Source organism: Oncorhynchus gorbuscha, linkage group LG24, assembly GCF_021184085.1.
Source record: "Oncorhynchus gorbuscha isolate QuinsamMale2020 ecotype Even-year linkage group LG24, OgorEven_v1.0, whole genome shotgun sequence".
NCBI classification, from domain to species: Eukaryota; Metazoa; Chordata; class Actinopteri; order Salmoniformes; family Salmonidae; genus Oncorhynchus; species Oncorhynchus gorbuscha.
In genome coordinates this window covers 64,245,792-64,267,947 of record NC_060196.1, presented here as the reverse complement: position 1 = coordinate 64,267,947, position 22,156 = coordinate 64,245,792, and the positions used below count along the sequence as shown (strand labels likewise).

At 46.5% G+C, this 22,156-nt stretch overlaps 1 protein-coding gene across 1 annotated transcript in view; it reads right to left on the bottom strand.

Moving 5' to 3' along the window:
* The window catches only part of LOC124012291 (CUB and sushi domain-containing protein 2-like), a 463,539-nt gene that overhangs the window by 29,426 nt on the left and 411,957 nt on the right, over positions 1-22,156 (bottom strand). Inside the window, exons 54-56 of the mRNA XM_046325753.1 lie at positions 15,204-15,377; positions 13,161-13,334; positions 4,508-4,581 (exon numbers count right to left, since the gene is read on the bottom strand). Of these exons, the coding sequence (XP_046181709.1) occupies positions 4,508-4,581; positions 13,161-13,334; positions 15,204-15,377 (422 nt within the window). The remainder of the gene's footprint in view (positions 1-4,507; positions 4,582-13,160; positions 13,335-15,203; positions 15,378-22,156) is intronic.

The following is a 22,156-nucleotide window of genomic DNA, read 5'->3' as shown; positions in this document are numbered from 1 at the left end:
CCACAGTATTGTAACCTGTACCACACCCCCACAGTATTGTAACCTGTCCCACATTCCCACAGTAGTGTAACCTGGTAGCATGCTGTCCTCCCACACCCCCACAGTATTGCAACCTGTCCCACATCCCCACATTATTGTAACCTGGTAGCATGCTGTCCCACATCCCCACAGTATTGTAACCTGTCCCACACCCCCACGGTATTGTAACCTGTCCCACATTCCCACAGTATTGTAACCTGGTAGCATGCTGTCCTCCCACACCCCACAGTATTCTAACCTGGTAGCATGCTGTCCTCCCACACCCCCACAGTATTGTAACCTGGTAGCATGCTGTCCTCCCACACCCCCACAGTATTCTAACCTGGTAGCATGCTGTCCAACATCCCCACAGTATTGTAACCTGGTAGCATGCTGTCCCACATCCCCACAGTATTGTAACCTGGTAGCATGCTGTCCCACACCCCCACAGTATTGTAACCTGGTAGCATGCTGTCCTCCCACACCCCCATAGTATTCTAACCTGGTGGCATGCTGTCCCACATCCCCACAGTATTCTAACCTGGTAGCATGCTGTCCCACATCCCCACAGTATTGTAACCTGGTAGCATGCTGTCCTCCCACACCCCCACAGTATTGCAACCTGTCCCACATCCCCACATTATTGTAACCTGGTAGCATGCTGTCCCACATCCCCACAGTATTGTAACCTGTCCCACACCCCCACGGTATTGTAACCTGTCCCACATTCCCACAGTATTGTAACCTGGTAGCATGCTGTCTTCCCACACCCCACAGTATTCTAACCTGGTAGCATGCTGTCCTCCCACACCCCCACAGTATTCTAACCTGGTAGCATGCTGTCCTCCCACACCCCCATAGTATTCTAACCTGGTAGCATACTGTCCCACATCCCCACAGTATTGTAACCTGGTAGCATGCTGTCCCACATCCCCACAGTATTGTAACCTGGTAGCATGCTGTCCCACACCCCCACAGTATTGTAACCTGGTAGCATGCTGTCCTCCCACACCCCCACAGTATTCTAACCTGGTGGCATGCTGTCCCACATCCCCACAGTATTCTAACCTGGTAGCATGCTGTCCCACATCCCCACAGTATTGTAACTTGGTAGCATGCTGTGCCACATCCCCACAGTATTGTAACCTGTCCCCACACCCCCACAGTATTGTAACATGTCCCACATCCTGACAGTATTGTAACCTGGTAGCATGCTGTCCCACATCCCCACAGTATTGTAGCCTGGTAGCATGCTGTCCCACATCCCCACAGTATTGCAACCTGTCCCACATCCCCACATTATTGCAACCTGTCCCACATCCCCACAGTATTGTAACCTGTCCCACATCCCCACAGTATTGTAACCTGTCCCACATCCCCACAGTATTGTAACCTGTCCCCACACCCCCACAGTATTGCAACCTGTCCCACATCCCCACATTATTGTAACCTGGTAGCATGCTGTCCCACATCCCCACAGTATTGTAACCTGTCCCCACAACCCCACAGTATTGCAACCTGTCCCACATCCCCACAGTATTGTAACTTGGTAGCATGCTGTCCCACATCCCCACAGTATTGTAACCTGTCCCCACCCTCCCACAGTATTGTAACCTGTCCCACATCCCGACAGTATTGTAACCTGTCCCCACACCCCCACAGTATAGTAACCTGTCCCACATCCCGACAGTATTGTAACCTGTCCCCACACAGTATAGTAACCTGGTAGCATGCTGTCCCACTTCCCCACAGTATTGTAACCTGGTAGCATGCTGTCCTCCCACACCCCCACAGTATTCTAACCTGGTGGCATGCTGTCCCACATCCCCACAGTATTCTAACCTGGTAGCATGCTGTCCCACATCCCCACAGTATTGTAACCTGGTAGCATGCTGTCCTCCCACACCCCCACAGTATTGCAACCTGTCCCACATCCCCACATTATTGTAACCTGGTAGCATGCTGTCCCACATCCCCACAGTATTGTAACCTGTCCCACACCCCCACGGTATTGTAACCTGTCCCACATTCCCACAGTATTGTAACCTGGTAGCATGCTGTCTTCCCACACCCCACAGTATTCTAACCTGGTAGCATGCTGTCCTCCCACACCCCCACAGTATTCTAACCTGGTAGCATGCTGTCCTCCCACATCCCCACAGTATTCTAACCTGATAGCATGCTGTCCCACATCCCCACAGTATTGTAACTTGGTAGCATGCTGTGCCACATCCCCACAGTATTGTAACCTGTCCCCACACCCCCACAGTATTGTAACATGTCCCACATCCCGACAGTATTGTAACCTGGTAGCATGCTGTCCCACATCCCCACAGTATTGTAGCCTGGTAGCATGCTGTCCCACATCCCCACAGTATTGCAACCTTTCCCACATCCCCACATTATTGCAACCTGTCCCACATCCCCACAGTATTGCAACCTGTCCCACATCCCCACAGTATTGTAACCTGTCCCACATCCCCACAGTATTGTAACCTGTCCCCACACCCCCACAGTATTGCAACCTGTCCCACATCCCCACATTATTGTAACCTGGTAGCATGCTGTCCCACATCCCCACAGTATTGTAACCTGTCCCCACAACCCCACAGTATTGCAACCTGTCCCACATCCCCACAGTATTGTAACTTGGTAGCATGCTGTCCCACATCCCCACAGTATTGTAACCTGTCCCCACACTCCCACAGTATTGTAACCTGTCCCACATCCCGACAGTATTGTAACCTGTCCCCACACCCCCACAGTATAGTAACCTGTCCCACATCCCAACAGTATTGTAACCTGTCCCCACACAGTATAGTAACCTGGTAGCATGTTGTCCCACTTCCCCACAGTATTGTAACCTGGTAGCATGCTGTCCTCCCACACCCCCACAGTATTCTAACCTGTACCACACCCCCACAGTATTGTAACCTGTCCCACACCCCCACAGTATTGCAACCTGTCCCACATCCCCACATTATTGTAACCTGGTAGCATGCTGTCCCACATCCCCACAGTATTCTAACCTGGTAGCATGCTGTCCCACATCCCCACAGTATTGTAACCTGGTAGCATGCTGTCCTCCCACACCCCCACAGTATTGCAACCTGTCCCACATCCCCACATTATTGTAACCTGGTAGCATGCTGTCCCACATCCCCACAGTATTGTAACCTGTCCCACACCCCCACGGTATTGTAACCTGTCCCACATTCCCACAGTATTGTAACCTGGTAGCATGCTGTCTTCCCACACCCCACAGTATTCTAACCTGGTAGCATGCTGTCCTCCCACACCCCCACAGTATTCTAACCTGGTAGCATGCTGTCCTCCCAAACCCCCACAGTATTCTAACCTGGTAGCATGCTGTCCCACATCCCCACAGTATTGTAACCTGGTAGCATGCTGTCCCACATCCCCACAGTATTGTAACCTGGTAGCATGCTGTCCCACACCCCCACAGTATTGTAACCTGGTAGCATGCTGTCCTCCCACACCCCCACAGTATTCTAACCTGGTGGCATGCTGTCCCACATCCCCACAGTATTCTAACCTGGTAGCATGCTGTCCCACATCCCCACAGTATTGTAACTTGGTAGCATGCTGTGCCACGTCCCCACAGTATTGTAACCTGTCCCCACACCCCCACAGTATTGTAACATGTCCCACATCCCGACAGTATTGTAACCTGGTAGCATGCTGTCCCACATCCCCACAGTATTGTAGCCTGGTAGCATGCTGTCCCACATCCCCACAGTATTGCAACCTGTCCCACATCCCCACAGTATTGTAACCTGTCCCACATCCCCACAGTATTGTAACCTGTCCCCACACCCCCACAGTATTGCAACCTGTCCCACATCCCCACATTATTGTAACCTGGTAGCATGCTGTCCCACATCCCCACAGTATTGTAACCTGTCCCCACAACCCCACAGTATTGCAACCTGTCCCACATCCCCACAGTATTGTAACTTGGTAGCATGCTGTCCCACATCCCCACAGTATTGTAACCTGTCCCCACACTCCCACAGTATTGTAACCTGTCCCACATCCCGACAGTATTGTAACCTGTCCCCACACCCCCACAGTATAGTAACCTGTCCCACATCCCGACAGTATTGTAACCTGTCCCCACACAGTATAGTAACCTGGTAGCATGCTGTCCCACTTCCCCACAGTATTGTAGCCTGGTAGCATGCTGTCCCACAGTATTGTAACCTGTCCCACATCCCCACATTATTGCAACCTGTCCCACATCCCCACAGTATTGCAACCTGTCCCACATCCCCACAGTATTGTAACCTGTCCCACATCCCCACAGTATTGTAACCTGTCCCACATCCCCACAGTATTGTAGCCTGGTAGCATGCTGTCCCACATCCCCACAGTATTGTAACCTGTCCCCACACCCCCACAGTATTGTAACCTGTCCCCACACCCCCACAGTATTGCAACCTGTCCCACATCCCCACAGTATTGTAACCTGGTAGCCTTGGGTGTTGTTCTGGTTTCCAAACAGGGGGGTTCCAGGATCTCCGCAGGTGGTGTGACTGGGATCTGAAACAGACAGTAATAATAACACTATAGAAATCACTACGTACTCTACTTATTCCAAGTATATAAAAACCTATGAGCAGGACATTTGACTTGGTTGTAAATCTAACCGTCAATCCACATCTAACAAAACATCTTTTGTCTGTACCCAAGGGGGCTAGTTTTGTATCAAACGTCTCATGGTATGAATATGGATCACGTCCCTGCGATCTAGCCACCTGATAGGTAGATCGCCACCTGATAGGTAGATCGCCACCTCCTGATAGGTAGATCGCCACCTGATAGGTAGATCGCCACCTCCTGATAGGTAGATCGCCACCTGATAGGTAGATCGCCACCTGATAGGTAGATCGCCACCTGATAGGTAGATCGCCACCTGATAGGTAGATCGCCCCCTGATAGGTAGATCGCCACCTGATAGGTAGATCGCCACCTGATAGGTAGATCGCCACCTGATAGGTAGATCGCCACCTCCTGATAGGTAGATCGCCACCTCCTGATAGGTAGATCGCCACCTGACAGGTAGATCGCCACCTGATAGGTAGATCGCCCCCTGATAGGTAGATCGCCACCTGATAGGTAGATCGCCACCTGATAGGTAGATCGCAGCCTGATAGGTAGATCGCCCCCTGATAGGTAGATCGCAGCCTGATAGGTAGATCGCCACCTGATAGGTAGATCGCCACCTGATAGGTAGATCGCAGCCTCATAGGTAGATCGCAGCCTGATAGGTAGATCGCCACCTGATAGGTAGATCGCCACCTGATAGGTAGATCGCCACCTCCTGATAGGTAGATCGCCACCTGATAGGTAGATCGCCACCTGATAGGTAGATCGCCACCTGATAGGTAGATCGCCACCTGATAGGTAGATCGCCACCTCCTGATAGGTAGATCGCCACCTCCTGATAGGTAGATCGCACACCTGATAGGTAGATCGCCACCTCCTGATAGGTAGATCGCCACCTGACAGGTAGATCGCCACCTGATAGGTAGATCGCCCCCTGATAGGTAGATCGCAGCCTGATAGGTAGATCGCAGCCTGATAGGTAGATCGCCACCTGATAGGTAGATCGCCACCTGATAGGTAGATCGCCACCTCCCGATAGGTAGATCGCCACCTCCTGATAGGTAGATCGCAGCCTGATAGGTAGATCGCCACCTCCTGATAGGTAGATCGCCACCTGATAGGCAGATCGCCACCTCCTGATAGGTAGATCGCACACCTGATAGGTAGATCGCCACCTCCTGATAGGTAGATCGCCACCTCCTGATAGGTAGATCGCACACCTGATAGGTAGATCGCCACCTGATACACACAGCCACTGGTCTACGTTGGATGGTTGTTGTGGTCAGTAAGTATATTTACAGAGATCAGACAACTTCTTTAGGCTGTTAAATAATGTTTTTATTCAATACATTCAGATATATAACATGATGTAAAATATTCCCATTGTTATGTTGATTGGGGCGCTAATATGCCTGCTACATCATTTAGTGGTATCATGTAAACACTTCCTAATGCTGGAACTGAAACCACTCTAAAATACATTGTTCTGGATGGCTGAGTGCCTGGTCTGAGTTGGTTACTGAGAGTTAGCTGGACCCATTCTGACAGCCTGGTCTCAGTTGGTTACTGATAGGACCCATTCTGACAGCCTGGTCTGAGTTGGTTACTGATAGTTAGCTGGACCCATTCTGACAGCCTGGTCTCAGTTGGTTACTGATAGGACCCATTCTGACAGCCTGGTCTCAGTTGGTTCCTGATAGTTAGCTGGACCCATTCTGACAGCCTGGTCTGAGTTGGTTACTGATAGTTAGCTGGACCCATTCTGACAGCCTGGTCTCAGTTGGTTACTGATAGGACCCATTCTGACAGCCTGGTCTGAGTTGGTTACTGATAGGACCCATTCTGACAGCCTGGTCTGAGTTGGTTACTGATAGGACCCATTCTGACAGCCTGGTCTGAGTTGGTTCCTGATAGTTAGCTGGACCCATTCTGACAGCCTGGTCTGAGTTGGTTACTGATAGGACCCATTTTGAGTGCCTGGTCTGAGTTGGTTACTGATAGGACCCATTCTGACAGCCTGGTCTGAATTGGTTACTGATAGGACCCATTTTGAGTGCCTGGTCTGAGTTGGTTACTGATAGGACCCATTCTGAGTGCCTGGTCTGAGTTGGTTACTGATAGGACCCATTCTGACAGCCTGGTCTGAGTCGGTTACTGATAGTTAGCTGGACCCATTCTGACAGCCTGGTCTGAGTTGGTTCCTGATAGTTAGCTGGACCCATTCTGACAGCCTGGTCTGAGTTGGTTACTGATAGGACCCATTCTGACAGCCTGGTCTCAGTTGGTTACTGATAGGACCCATTCTGAGTGCCTGGTCTGAGTTGGTTCCTGATAGTTAGCTGGACCCATTCTGACAGCCTGGTCTCAGTTGGTTCCTGATAGTTAGCTGGACCCATTCTGACAGCCTGGTCTGAGTTGGTTCCTGATAGTTAGCTGGACCCATTCTGACAGCCTGGTCTGAGTTGGTTACTGATAGGACCCATTCTGACAGCCTGGTCTGAGTTGGTTCCTGATAGTTAGTTGGACCCATTCTGACAGCCTGGTCTGAGTTGGTTACTGATAGTTAGTTGGACCCATTCTGACAGCCTGGTCTCAGTTGGTTCCTGATAGTTAGTTGGACCCATTCTGACAGCCTGGTCTCAGTTGGTTACTGATAGGACCCATTCTGACAGCCTGGTCTGAGTTGCTTACTGATAGGACCCATTCTGACAGCCTGGTCTGAGTTGCTTACTGATAGGACCCATTCTGACAGTCTGGTCTGAGTTGGTTACTGATAGTTAGTTGGACCCATTCTGACAGCCTGGTCTGAGTTGGTTACTGAGAGTTAGTTGGACCCATTCTGACAGCCTGGTCTCAGTTGGTTACTGATAGTTAGTTGGACCCATTCTGACAGCCTGGTCTCAGTTGGTTCCTGATAGTTAGTTGGACCCATTCTGACAGCCTGGTCTCAGTTGGTTCCTGATAGTTAGCTGGACCCATTCTGACAGCCTGGTCTCAGTTGGTTACTGATAGGACCCATTCTGACAGCCTGGTCTCAGTTGGTTCCTGATAGTTAGCTGGACCCATTCTGACAGCCTGGTCTGAGTTGGTTACTGATAGGACCCATTTTGAGTGCCTGGTCTGAGTTGGTTACTGATAGGACCCATTCTGACAGCCTGGTCTCAGTTGGTTCCTGAGAGTTAGTTGGACCCATTCTGACAGCCTGGTCTGAGTTGGTTCCTGATAGTTAGTTGGACCCATTCTGACAGCCTGGTCTCAGTTGGTTCCTGATAGTTAGTTGGACCCATTCTGACAGCCTGGTCTCAGTTGGTTCCTGATAGTTAGCTGGACCCATTCTGACAGCCTGGTCTCAGTTGGTTCCTGAGAGGACCCATTCTGACAGCCTGGTCTGAGTTGGTTCCTGATAGTTAGCTGGACCCATTCTGACAGCCTGGTCTGAGTTGGTTACTGATAGGACCCATTTTGAGTGCCTGGTCTGAGTTGGTTACTGATAGGACCCATTCTGACAGCCTGGTCTGAGTTGGTTACTGATAGGACCCATTTTGAGTGCCTGGTCTGAGTTGGTTACTGATAGGACCCATTCTGACAGCCTGGTCTGAGTTGGTTACTGATAGGACCCATTTTGAGTGCCTGGTCTGAGTTGGTTACTGATAGGACCCATTTTGAGTGCTTTGTCTGAGTTGGTTCCTGATAGGACCCATTCTGACAGCCTGGTCTGAGTTGGTTACTGATAGGACCCATTCTGACAGCCTGGTCTGAGTTGGTTACTGATAGGACCCATTTTGAGTGCTTTGTCTGAGTTGGTTCCTGATAGGACCCATTCTGACAGCCTGGTCTGAGTTGGTTACTGATAGGACCCATTCTGACAGCCTGGTCTGAGTTGGTTACTGATAGGACCCATTTTGAGTGCTTTGTCTGAGTTGGTTACTGATAGGACCCATTCTGACAGCCTGGTCTGAGTTGGTTACTGATAGGACCCATTCTGACAGCCTGGTCTGAGTTGGTTACTGATAGGACCCATTCTGACAGCCTGGTCTGAGTTGGTTACTGATAGGACCCATTCTGACAGCCTGGTCTCAGTTGGTTCCTGATAGTTAGCTGGACCCATTCTGACAGCCTGGTCTGAGTTGGTGTTAGCTGGACCCATTCTGACAGCCTGGTCTGAGTTGGTTCCTGATAGTTAGCTGGACCCATTCTGAGTGCCTGGTCTGAGTTGTTTACTGAGAGTTAGCTGGACCCATTCTGAGTGCCTGGTCTGAGTTGGTTCCTGATAGTTAGCTGGACCCATTCTGAGTGCCTGGTCTAAGTTGGTTCCTGATAGTTAGCTGGACCCATTCTGACAGCCTGGTCTCAGTTGGTTCCTGATAGTTAGCTGGACCCATTCTGACAGCCTGGTCTCAGTTGGTTACTGATAGGACCCATTCTGACAGCCTGGTCTGAGTTGGTTCCTGATAGTTAGCTGGACCCATTCTGACAGCCTGGTCTGAGTTGGTTACTGAGAGGACCCATTCTGACAGCCTGGTCTGAGTTGGTTATTGATAGGACCCATTCTGACAGCCTGGTCTGAGTTGGTTACTGATAGTTAGCTGGACCCATTCTGACAGCCTGGTCTGAGTTGGTTCCTGAGAGTTAGCTGGACCCATTCTGACAGCCTGGTCTCAGTTGGTTCCTGATAGTTAGCTGGACCCATTCTGACAGCCTGGTCTCAGTTGGTTCCTGAGAGTTAGCTGGACCCATTCTGACAGCCTGGTCTCAGTTGGTTCCTGATAGTTAGCTGGACCCATTCTGACAGCCTGGTCTGAGTTGGTTCCTGATAGTTAGCTGGACCCATTCTGACAGCCTGGTCTCAGTTGGTTCCTGATAGTTAGCTGGACCCATTCTGAGTGCCTGGTCTGAGTTGGTTCCTGATAGTTAGCTGGACCCATTCTGACAGCCTGGTCTCAGTTGGTTCCTGATAGTTAGCTGGACCCATTCTGAGTGCCTGGTCTGAGTTGTTTACTGAGAGTTAGCTGGACCCATTCTGAGTGCCTGGTCTGAGTTGGTTCCTGATAGTTAGCTGGACCCATTCTTACAGCCTGGTCTCAGTTGGTTCCTGATAGTTAGCTGGACCCATTCTGACAGCCTGGTCTGAGTTGGTTCCTGATAGTTAGTTGGACCCATTCTGACAGCCTGGTCTCAGTTGGTTCCTGATAGTTAGCTGGACCCATTCTGACAGCCTGGTCTGAGTTGGTTCCTGATAGTTAGTTGGACCCATTCTGAGTGCCTGGTCTGAGTTGGTTCCTGATAGTTAGCTGGACCCATTCTGACAGCCTGGTCTGAGTTGGTTCCTGATAGTTAGCTGGACCCATTCTGAGTGCCTGGTCTGAGTTGTTTACTGAGAGTTAGCTGGACCCATTCTGAGTGCCTGGTCTGAGTTGGTTCCTGATAGTTAGCTGGACCCATTCTGAGTGCCTGGTCTAAGTTGGTTCCTGATAGTTAGCTGGACCCATTCTGACAGCCTGGTCTCAGTTGGTTCCTGATAGTTAGCTGGACCCATTCTGACAGCCTGGTCTCAGTTGGTTACTGATAGGACCCATTCTGACAGCCTGGTCTGAGTTGGTTCCTGATAGTTAGCTGGACCCATTCTGACAGCCTGGTCTGAGTTGGTTACTGAGAGGACCCATTCTGACAGCCTGGTCTGAGTTGGTTACTGATAGGACCCATTCTGACAGCCTGGTCTGAGTTGGTTACTGATAGTTAGCTGGACCCATTCTGACAGCCTGGTCTGAGTTGGTTACTGATAGGACCCATTCTGACAGCCTGGTCTGAGTTGGTTACTGATAGGACCCATTCTGACAGCCTGGTCTGAGTTGGTTACTGATAGGACCCATTCTGACAGCCTGGTCTCAGTTGGTTCCTGATAGTTAGCTGGACCCATTCTGACAGCCTGGTCTGAGTTGGTTCCTGATAGTTAGCTGGACCCATTCTGACAGCCTGGTCTGAGTTGGTTCCTGATAGTTAGCTGGACCCATTCTGAGTGCCTGGTCTGAGTTGTTTACTGAGAGTTAGCTGGACCCATTCTGAGTGCCTGGTCTGAGTTGGTTCCTGATAGTTAGCTGGACCCATTCTGAGTGCCTGGTCTAAGTTGGTTCCTGATAGTTAGCTGGACCCATTCTGACAGCCTGGTCTCAGTTGGTTCCTGATAGTTAGCTGGACCCATTCTGACAGCCTGGTCTCAGTTGGTTACTGATAGGACCCATTCTGACAGCCTGGTCTGAGTTGGTTCCTGATAGTTAGCTGGACCCATTCTGACAGCCTGGTCTGAGTTGGTTACTGAGAGGACCCATTCTGACAGCCTGGTCTGAGTTGGTTATTGATAGGACCCATTCTGACAGCCTGGTCTGAGTTGGTTACTGATAGTTAGCTGGACCCATTCTGACAGCCTGGTCTGAGTTGGTTCCTGAGAGTTAGCTGGACCCATTCTGACAGCCTGGTCTCAGTTGGTTCCTGATAGTTAGCTGGACCCATTCTGACAGCCTGGTCTCAGTTGGTTCCTGAGAGTTAGCTGGACCCATTCTGACAGCCTGGTCTCAGTTGGTTCCTGATAGTTAGCTGGACCCATTCTGACAGCCTGGTCTGAGTTGGTTCCTGATAGTTAGCTGGACCCATTCTGACAGCCTGGTCTCAGTTGGTTCCTGATAGTTAGCTGGACCCATTCTGAGTGCCTGGTCTGAGTTGGTTCCTGATAGTTAGCTGGACCCATTCTGACAGCCTGGTCTCAGTTGGTTCCTGATAGTTAGCTGGACCCATTCTGAGTGCCTGGTCTGAGTTGTTTACTGAGAGTTAGCTGGACCCATTCTGAGTGCCTGGTCTGAGTTGGTTCCTGATAGTTAGCTGGACCCATTCTTACAGCCTGGTCTCAGTTGGTTCCTGATAGTTAGCTGGACCCATTCTGACAGCCTGGTCTGAGTTGGTTCCTGATAGTTAGTTGGACCCATTCTGACAGCCTGGTCTCAGTTGGTTCCTGATAGTTAGCTGGACCCATTCTGACAGCCTGGTCTGAGTTGGTTCCTGATAGTTAGTTGGACCCATTCTGAGTGCCTGGTCTGAGTTGGTTCCTGATAGTTAGCTGGACCCATTCTGACAGCCTGGTCTGAGTTGGTTCCTGATAGTTAGCTGGACCCATTCTGAGTGCCTGGTCTGAGTTGTTTACTGAGAGTTAGCTGGACCCATTCTGAGTGCCTGGTCTGAGTTGGTTCCTGATAGTTAGCTGGACCCATTCTGAGTGCCTGGTCTAAGTTGGTTCCTGATAGTTAGCTGGACCCATTCTGACAGCCTGGTCTCAGTTGGTTCCTGATAGTTAGCTGGACCCATTCTGACAGCCTGGTCTCAGTTGGTTACTGATAGGACCCATTCTGACAGCCTGGTCTGAGTTGGTTCCTGATAGTTAGCTGGACCCATTCTGACAGCCTGGTCTGAGTTGGTTACTGAGAGGACCCATTCTGACAGCCTGGTCTGAGTTGGTTACTGATAGGACCCATTCTGACAGCCTGGTCTGAGTTGGTTACTGATAGTTAGCTGGACCCATTCTGACAGCCTGGTCTGAGTTGGTTCCTGAGAGTTAGCTGGACCCATTCTGACAGCCTGGTCTCAGTTGGTTCCTGAGAGTTAGCTGGACCCATTCTGACAGCCTGGTCTCAGTTGGTTCCTGATAGTTAGCTGGACCCATTCTGACAGCCTGGTCTGAGTTGGTTCCTGATAGTTAGCTGGACCCATTCTGACAGCCTGGTCTCAGTTGGTTCCTGATAGTTAGCTGGACCCATTCTGAGTGCCTGGTCTGAGTTGGTTCCTGATAGTTAGCTGGACCCATTCTGACAGCCTGGTCTCAGTTGGTTCCTGATAGTTAGCTGGACCCATTCTGAGTGCCTGGTCTGAGTTGTTTACTGAGAGTTAGCTGGACCCATTCTGAGTGCCTGGTCTGAGTTGGTTCCTGATAGTTAGCTGGACCCATTCTGACAGCCTGGTCTCAGTTGGTTCCTGATAGTTAGCTGGACCCATTCTGAGTGCCTGGTCTGAGTTGGTTCCTGATAGTTAGCTGGACCCATTCTGACAGCCTGGTCTCAGTTGGTTCCTGATAGTTAGCTGGACCCATTCTGAGTGCCTGGTCTGAGTTGTTTACTGAGAGTTAGCTGGACCCATTCTGAGTGCCTGGTCTGAGTTGGTTCCTGATAGTTAGCTGGACCCATTCTTACAGCCTGGTCTCAGTTGGTTCCTGATAGTTAGCTGGACCCATTCTGACAGCCTGGTCTGAGTTGGTTCCTGATAGTTAGTTGGACCCATTCTGACAGCCTGGTCTCAGTTGGTTCCTGATAGTTAGCTGGACCCATTCTGACAGCCTGGTCTGAGTTGGTTCCTGATAGTTAGTTGGACCCATTCTGAGTGCCTGGTCTCAGTTGGTTCCTGATAGTTAGCTGGACCCATTCTGACAGCCTGGTCTCAGTTGGTTCCTGATAGTTAGCTGGACCCATTCTTACCTATGCAGGAGGGCTGAGTGCCGCTCCAGATGCCATCATACTGACAGTATCGTCTGGCTGAACCCACCAACACCAAAGGAGGAGAGCAGGAGAAGGAGACAGAGGAGAGGTAGGTGAACCCACGGTCCTCCCTTCTCCCCTGGGCCGGGACACCTGGGTCTCCACAGAACACAGCTAGAGGGGGAGGGAGGGCGAGAGAGGGGGACGGGAGAGGGGTAGAGGGAGAGAGGGGAGGGGAGGGGGAGGGGGAGGGAGGGATGGTTGACAGAAGGTGGGAAAAGAGGGTGAGGGGGAAGGGAGGGAGGGATTGGTGGGGGAGATTGGTGAGTGAGGGGGTAAACGAGAAAGATAAATAGGGAGGGAGGGAGGGAGGGAGGGAGGGAGGGAGGGAGGGAGGGAGGGAGGGAGGGAGGGAGGGAGGGAGGGAGGGAGGGAGGGAGGGAGGGAGGGAGGGAGGGAGGGAGGGAGAGAGAGAGAGAGGGGAGGGAGGGAGAATATATGTAAGATAGGCTATCGTTTTCTATCGATTTCTCTCATTTTTTCCCGTTATCTATCATTATTGATAAAGCATTTTAACAAAGCACTGAATATCCCATATGAAACCAATGTAACTGAAATGTATCTATCATTGTGGCTACGCAATGTGTCTCTGGAACATGTCTGTAGAATGTGTCTGTAGAATGTGTCTGTAGAATGTGTCTGTAGAATGTGTCTGTAGAATGTGTCTGCGGAATGTGTCTGTGGAATGTGTCTGTGCAGTGTGTCTCTGGAATGTGTCTGTAGAATGTGTCTGCGGAATGTGTCTGTAGAATGTGTCTGTAGAATGTGTCTGTAGAATGTGTCTGTAGAATGTGTCTGTGGAATGTGTCTGTGGAATGTGTATCTGGAATGTGTCTGTAGAATGTGTCTGTAGAATGTGTCTGTGGAATGTGTCTGTGGAATGTGTCTCTGCAATGTGTCTGTAGAATGTGTCTGTAGAATGTGTCTGTGGAATGTGTCTGTGGAATGTGTCTCTGCAATGTGTCTGTGCAGTGTGTCTGTGGAATGTGTCTGTAGAATGTGTCTGTAGAATGTGTCTGTAGAATGTGTCTGTGGAATGTGTCTGTAGAATGTGTCTGTAGAATGTGTCTGTAGAATGTGTCTGTAGAATGTGTCTGTGGAATGTGTCTCTGGAATGTGTCTGTAGAATGTGTCTGTGCAGTGTGTCTGTGCAGTGTGTCTGTGGAATGTGTCTGTGGAATGTGTCTGTAGAATGTGTCTGTAGAATGTGTCTGTGGAATGTGTCTCTGCAATGTGTCTGTGCAGTGTGTCTGTGCAGTGTGTCTGTGGAATGTGTCTGTAGAATGTGTCTGTGCAGTGTGTCTGTAGAATGTGTCTGTGGAATGTGTCTGTAGAATGTGTCTGTGGAATGTGTCTGTAGAATGTGTCTGTGGAATGTGTCTCTGCAATGTGTCTGTGCAGTGTGTCTGTGCAGTGTGTCTGTGCAGCGTGTCTGTGCAGTGTGTCTGTGCAGTGTGTCTGTGGAATGTGTCTGTAGAATGTGTCTGTGCAGTGTGTCTGTGGAATGTGTCTGTAGAATGTGTCTGTGGAATGTGTCTGTAGAATGTGTCTGTGGAATGTGTCTGTAGAATGTGTCTGTGCAGTGTGTCTGTGGAATGTGTCTGTAGAATGTGTCTGTGGAATGTGTCTGTAGAATGTGTCTGTAGAATGTGTCTGTAGAATGTGTCTGTGGAATGTGTCTGCGGAATGTGTCTGCGGAATGTGTCTGTAGAATGTGTCTGTAGAATGTGTCTGCGGAATGTGTCTGTAGAATGTGTCTGTAGAATGTGCCTGTAGAATATGTCTGTAGAATGTGTCTGTAGAATGTGTCTGCGGAATGTGTCTGTAGAATGTGTCTGTAGAATGTGTCTGTAGAATGTGTCTGTAGAATGTGTCTGTAGAATGTGTCTGTAGAATGTGTGTGTAGAATGTGCTACCTGCACATGTTATGTCCCTATTCCTAGTCGTAGCTCAGATTCCATTCTATTCCAGTGGGCTACTTACGGAAGCACTGTGGTTTATCTCCGTTCCAGATGCCTTTTCCCTGGCAGATGAGCACGGTGGGCAGGGAGAGCTGGTAACCCTGGTTACAAGCGTAACTAACGCTGTTGCCCCAGGTGAAGTCTGTTCCAACCACCTGGCCGTTAGGGATGGGAGGAGGGGCCGTACACACTATAGCTGGAGAGAGAGACACAGGCTAGATATCGAATCAAATCACATTTTAATTGTCACATGTTTCATAAACAACAGGTAGAGACTACAGGGGAAATGCTTACTTCACAAACAACCCAGAATACAATGAAACATTAGTAACACGAGGAATAAATACACAATGAACAAAGTACCAGTCCTTAGTCAATGATAGCTTAGCTATATACAGGAAGTACCAGTCCTTAGTCAATGATAGCTTAGCTATATACAGGAAGTACCAGTCCTTAGTCAATGATAGCTTAGCTATATACAGGAAGTACCAGTCCTTAGTCAATGATACCTTAGCTATATACAGGAAGTACCAGTCCTTAGTCAATGATAGCTTAGCTATATACAGGAAGTACCAGTCCTTAGTCAATGATACCTTAGCTATATACAGGAAGTACCAGTCCTTAGTCAATGATACCTTAGCTATATACAGGAAGTACCAGTCCTTAGTCAATGATACCTTAGCTATATACAGGAAGTACCAGTCCTTAGTCAATGATACCTTAGCTATATACAGGAAGTACCAGTCCTTAGTCAATGATACCTTAGCTATATACAGGAAGTACCAGTCCTTAGTCAATGATCTTAGCTATATACAGGAAGTACCAGTCCTTAGTCAATGATAGCTTAGCTATATATACTTAGTCAATGATAGCTTAGCTATATACAGGAAGTACCAGTCCTTAGTCAATGATAGCTTAGCTATATACAGGAAGTACCACCTTAGTCCTTAGTCAATGATAGTCCTTAGTCAATGATATATACAGGAAGTACCAGTCCTTAGTCAATGATACCTTAGCTATATACAGGAAGTACCAGTCCTTAGTCAATGATAGCTTAGCTATATACAGGAAGTACCAGTCCTTAGTCAATGATAGCTTAGCTATATACAGGAAGTACCAGTCCTTAGTCAATGATACCTTAGCTATATACAGGAAGTACCAGTCCTTAGTCAATGATACCTTAGCTATATACAGCTATATACAGGAAGTACCAGTCCTTAGTCAATGATAGCTTAGCTATATACAGGAAGTACCAGTCCTTAGTCAATGATACCTTAGCTATATACAGGAAGTACCAGTCCTTAGTCAATGATACCTTAGCTATATACAGGAAGTACCAGTCCTTAGTCAATGATAGCTTAGCTATATACAGGAAGTACCAGTCCTTAGTCAATGATACCTTAGCTATATACAGGAAGTACCAGTCCTTAGTCAATGATAGCTTAGCTATATACAGGAAGTACCAGTCCTTAGTCAATGATAGCTTAGCTATATACAGGAAGTACCAGTCCTTAGTCAATGATAGCTTAGCTATATACAGGAAGTACCAGTCCTTCAATGATCAATGAATAGTCCTTAGTCAATGATACCTTATACAGGAAGTACCAGTCCTTAGTCAATGATAGCTTAGCTATCAATACCTTAGTCCAGTCCTTAGTCAATGATATAGCTTAGCTATATACAGGAAGTACCAGTCCTTAGTCAATGATACCTTAGCTATATACAGGAAGTACCAGTCCTTAGTCAATGATAGCTATATACTTAGCTATATAGCTATATAGCAGGAAGTACCAGTCCTTAGTCAATGATACCTTAGCTATATACAGGAAGTACCAGTCCTTAGTCAATGATACCTTAGCTATATACAGGAAGTACCAGTCCTTAGTCAATGATAGCTTAGCTATATACAGGAAGTACCAGTCCTTAGTCAATGATACCTTAGCTATATACAGGAAGTACCAGTCCTTAGTCAATGATAGCTTAGCTATATACAGGAAGTACCAGTCCTTAGTCAATGATAGCTTAGCTATATACAGGAAGTACCAGTCCTTAGTCAATGATACCTTAGCTATATACAGGAAGTACCAGTCCTTAGTCAATGATACCTTAGCTATATACAGGAAGTACCAGTCCTTAGTCAATGATAGCTTAGCTATATACAGGAAGTACCAGTCCTTAGTCAATGATAGTCCTTAGCTATATACAGGAAGTACCAGTCCTTAGTCAATGATACCTTAGCTATATACAGGAAGTACCAGTCCTTAGTCAATGATACCTTAGCTAGTCCTTCAATGATACCTTAGCTATATACAGGAAGTACCAGTCCTTAGTCAATGATAGCTTAGCTATATACAGGAAGTACCAGTCCTTAGTCAATGATAGCTTAGCTATATACAGGAAGTACCAGTCCTTAGTCAATGATAGCTTAGCTATATACAGGAAGTACCAGTCCTTAGTCAATGATAGTCTTAGCTATATACAGGAAGTACCAGTCCTTAGTCAATGATACTTAGCTTAGCTATATACAGGAAGTACCAGTCCTTAGTCAATGATACCTTAGCTATATACAGGAAGTACCAGTCCTTAGTCAATGATACCTTAGCTATATACAGGAAGTACCAGTCCTTAGTCAATGATACCTTAGCTATATACAGGAAGTACCAGTCCTTAGTCAATGATAGCTTAGCTATATACAGGAAGTACCAGTCCTTAGTCAATGATAGTCCTTAGTCTTAGCTATATACAGGAAGTACCAGTCCTTAGTCAATGATACCTTAGCTATATACAGGAAGTACCAGTCCTTAGTCAATGATACCTTAGCTATATACAGGAAGTACCAGTCCTTAGTCAATGATAGCTTAGCTATATCAGGAAGTACCAGTCCTTAGTCAATGATAGCTTAGCTATATACAGGAAGTACCAGTCCTTAGTCAATGATACTTAGCTATATACAGGAAGTACCAGTCCTTAGTCAATGATAGCTTAGCTATATACAGGAAGTACCAGTCCTTAGTCAATGATAGCTTAGCTATATACAGGAAGTACCAGTCCTTAGTCAATGATAGCTTAGCTATATACAGGAAGTACCAGTCCTTAGTCAATGATAGCTTAGCTATATACAGGAAGTACCAGTCCTTAGTCAATGATAGCTTAGCTATATACAGGAAGTACCAGTCCTTAGTCAATGATAGCTTAGCTATATACAGGAAGTACCAGTCCTTAGTCAATGATACCTTAGCTATATACAGGAAGTACCAGTCCTTAGTCAATGATAGCTTAGCTATATACAGGAAGTACCAGTCCTTAGTCAATGATACCTTAGCTATATACAGGAAGTACCAGTCCTTAGTCAATGATAGCTTAGCTATATACAGGAAGTACCAGTCCTTAGTCAATGATACCTTAGCTATATACAGGAAGTACCAGTCCTTAGTCAATGATAGCTTAGCTATATACAGGAAGTACCAGTCCTTAGTCAATGATACTTAGCTATATACAGGAAGTACCAGTCCTTAGTCAATGATAGCTTAGCTATATACAGGAAGTACCAGTCCTTAGTCAATGATAGCTTAGCTATATACAGGAAGTACCAGTCCTTAGTCAATGATAGCTTAGCTATATACAGGAAGTACCAGTCCTTAGTCAATGATACCAGTCCTTAGTCTTAGCTATATACAGGAAGTACCAGTCTTATTCAATTAGTCAATGATAGTCCTCAATAGCTATATACAGGAAGTACCAGTCCTTAGTCAATGATAGCTTAGCTATATACAGGAAGTACCAGTCCTTAGTCAATGATAGCTTAGCTATATACAGGAAGTACCAGTCCTTAGTCAATGATAGCTTAGCTATATACAGGAAGTACCAGTCCTTAGTCAATGATAGCTTAGCTATATACAGGAAGTACCAGTCCTTAGTCAATGATAGCTTAGCTATATACAGGAAGTACCAGTCTTAGTCTTAGCTTCAATGATAGCTTAGCTATATACAGGAAGTACCAGTCCTTAGTCAATGATACCTTAGCTATATACAGGAAGTACCAGTCCTTAGTCAATGATAGCTTAGCTCAATGCTTAGCTATATACAGGAAGTACCAGTCCTTAGTCAATGATAGCTTAGCTATATACAGGAAGTACCAGTCCTTAGTCAATGATAGCTTAGCTATATACAGGAAGTACCAGTCCTTAGTCAATGATAGCTTAGCTATATACAGGAAGTACCAGCTTAGTCAATGATACTTAGCTATATACAGGAAGTACCAGTCCTTAGTCAATGATAGCTTAGCTATATACAGGAAGTACCAGTCCTTAGTCAATGATAGCTTAGCTATATACAGGAAGTACCAGTCCTTATTCAATGATACCTTAGCTATATACAGGAAGTACCAGTCCTTAGTCAATGATAGCTTAGCTATATACAGGAAGTACCAGTCCTTAGTCAATGATAGCTTAGCTATATACAGGAAGTACCAGTCCTTAGTCAATGATAGCTTAGCTATATACAGGAAGTACCAGTCCTTAGTCAATGATAGCTTAGCTATATACAGGAAGTACCAGTCCTTAGTCAATGATAGCTTAGCTATATACAGGAAGTACCAGTCCTTAGTCAATGATAGCTTAGCTATATACAGGAAGTACCAGTCCTTAGTCAGTCCTTAGTCAGATGATAGCTTAGCTACAGGAATAGTCAATGATAGCTATATACAGGAAGTACCAGTCCTTAGTCAATGATAGCTTAGCTATATACAGGAAGTACCAGTCCTTAGTCAATGATAGCTTAGCTATATACAGGAAGTACCAGTCCTTAGTCAATGATAGTCTTAGCTATATACAGGAAGTACCAGTCCTTAGTCAATGATAGCTTAGCTATATACAGGAAGTACCAGTCCTTAGTCAATGATAGCTTAGCTATATACAGGAAGTACCAGTCCTTAGTCAATGATAGCTTAGCTATATACAGGAAGTACCAGTCCTTATTCAATGATACCTTAGCTATATACAGGAAGTACCAGTCCTTATTCAATGATACCTTAGCTATATACAGGAAGTACCAGTCCTTAGTCAATGATAGCTTAGCTATATACAGGAAGTACCAGTCCTTAGTCAATGTCAATAGCTTAGCTATATACAGGAAGTACCAGTCCTTAGTCAATGATAGCTTAGCTATATACAGGAAGTACCAGTCCTTACAGGAAGTACCAGTCCTTATGTCAATGATACTTAGCTTAGCAATATATACAGGAAGTACCAGTCCTTAGTCAATGATAGCTTAGCTATATACAGGAAGTACCAGTCCTTAGTCAATGATAGTCCTTAGTCTATATACAGGAAGTACCAGTCCTTAGTCAATGATAGCTTAGCTATATACAGGAAGTACCAGTCCTTAGTCAATGATAGCTTAGCTATATACAGGAAGTACCAGTCCTTAGTCAATGATAGCTTAGCTATATACAGGAAGTACCAGTCCTTAGTCAATGATAGCTTAGCTATATACAGGAAGTACCAGTCCTTAGTCAATGATAGCTTAGCTATATACAGGAAGTACCAGTCCTTAGTCAATGATAGCTTAGCTATATACAGGAAGTACCAGTCCTTATTCAATGATAGTCTTAGCTATATACAGGAAGTACCAGTCCCAGTCCTTATTCAATGATACCTTAGCTATATACAGGAAGTACCAGTCCTTATTCAATGATAGCTTAGCTATATACAGGAAGTACCAGTCCTTAGTCAATGATAGCTTAGCTATATACAGGAAGTACCAGTCCTTAGTCAATGATAGCTTAGCTATATACAGGAAGTACCAGTCCTTAGTCAATGATACCTTAGCTATATACAGGAAGGAAGTACCAGTCCTTAGTCAATGATAGCTTAGCTATATACAGGAAGTACCAGTCCTTAGTCAATGAGCTTAGCTATATACAGGAAGTACCAGTCCTTAGTCAATGATACAGGAAGTACCAGTCCTTAGTCAATGATAGCTTAGCTATATACAGGAAGTACCAGTCCTTAGTCAATGATAGCTTAGCTATATACAGGAAGTACCAGTCCTTAGTCCTTAGCTATATCAGGAAGTACCAGATCAATGCTTAGCTATATACAGGAAGTACCAGTCCTTAGTCAATGATAGCTTAGCTATATACAGGAAGTACCAGTCCTTAGTCAATGATAGCTTAGCTATATACAGGAAGTACCAGTCCTTAGTCAATGATAGCTTAGCTATATACAGGAAGTACCAGTCCTTAGTCAATGATAGCTTAGCTATATACAGGAAGTACAGGAAGTACCAGTCCTTAGTCAATGATAGCTTAGCTATATACAGGAAGTCCTTAGTCAATGATAGCTTAGCTATATACAGGAAGTACCAGTCCTTAGTCAATGATAGTCAATGTCCTTATCAATGCTTAGCTATATACAGGAAGTACCAGTCCTTAGTCAATGATACCTTAGCTATATACAGGAAGTACCAGTCCTTAGTCAATGATAGCTTAGCTATATACAGGAAGTACCAGTCCTTAGTCAATGATAGCTTAGCTATATACAGGAAGTAGTCCAGTCCTTACCAGTCCTTAGTCAATGATACCTTAGCTATATACAGGAAGTACCAGTCCTTAGTCAATGATAGCTTAGCTATATACAGGAAGTACCAGTCCTTAGTCAATGATATTCAATGATACCAGCTTAGTCAATTAGCTTAGCTATATACAGGAAGTACCAGTCCTTAGTCAATGATAGCTTAGCTATATACAGGAAGTACCAGTCCTTAGTCAATGATAGCTTAGCTATATACAGGAAGTACCAGTCCTTAGTCAATGATCAATGCTTAGCTATATACAGGAAGTACCAGTCCTTATTCAATGATACCTTAGCTATATACAGGAAGTACCAGTCCTTATTCAATGATACCTTAGCTATATACAGGAAGTACCAGTCCTTATTCAATGATAGCTTAGCTATATACAGGAAGTACCAGTCC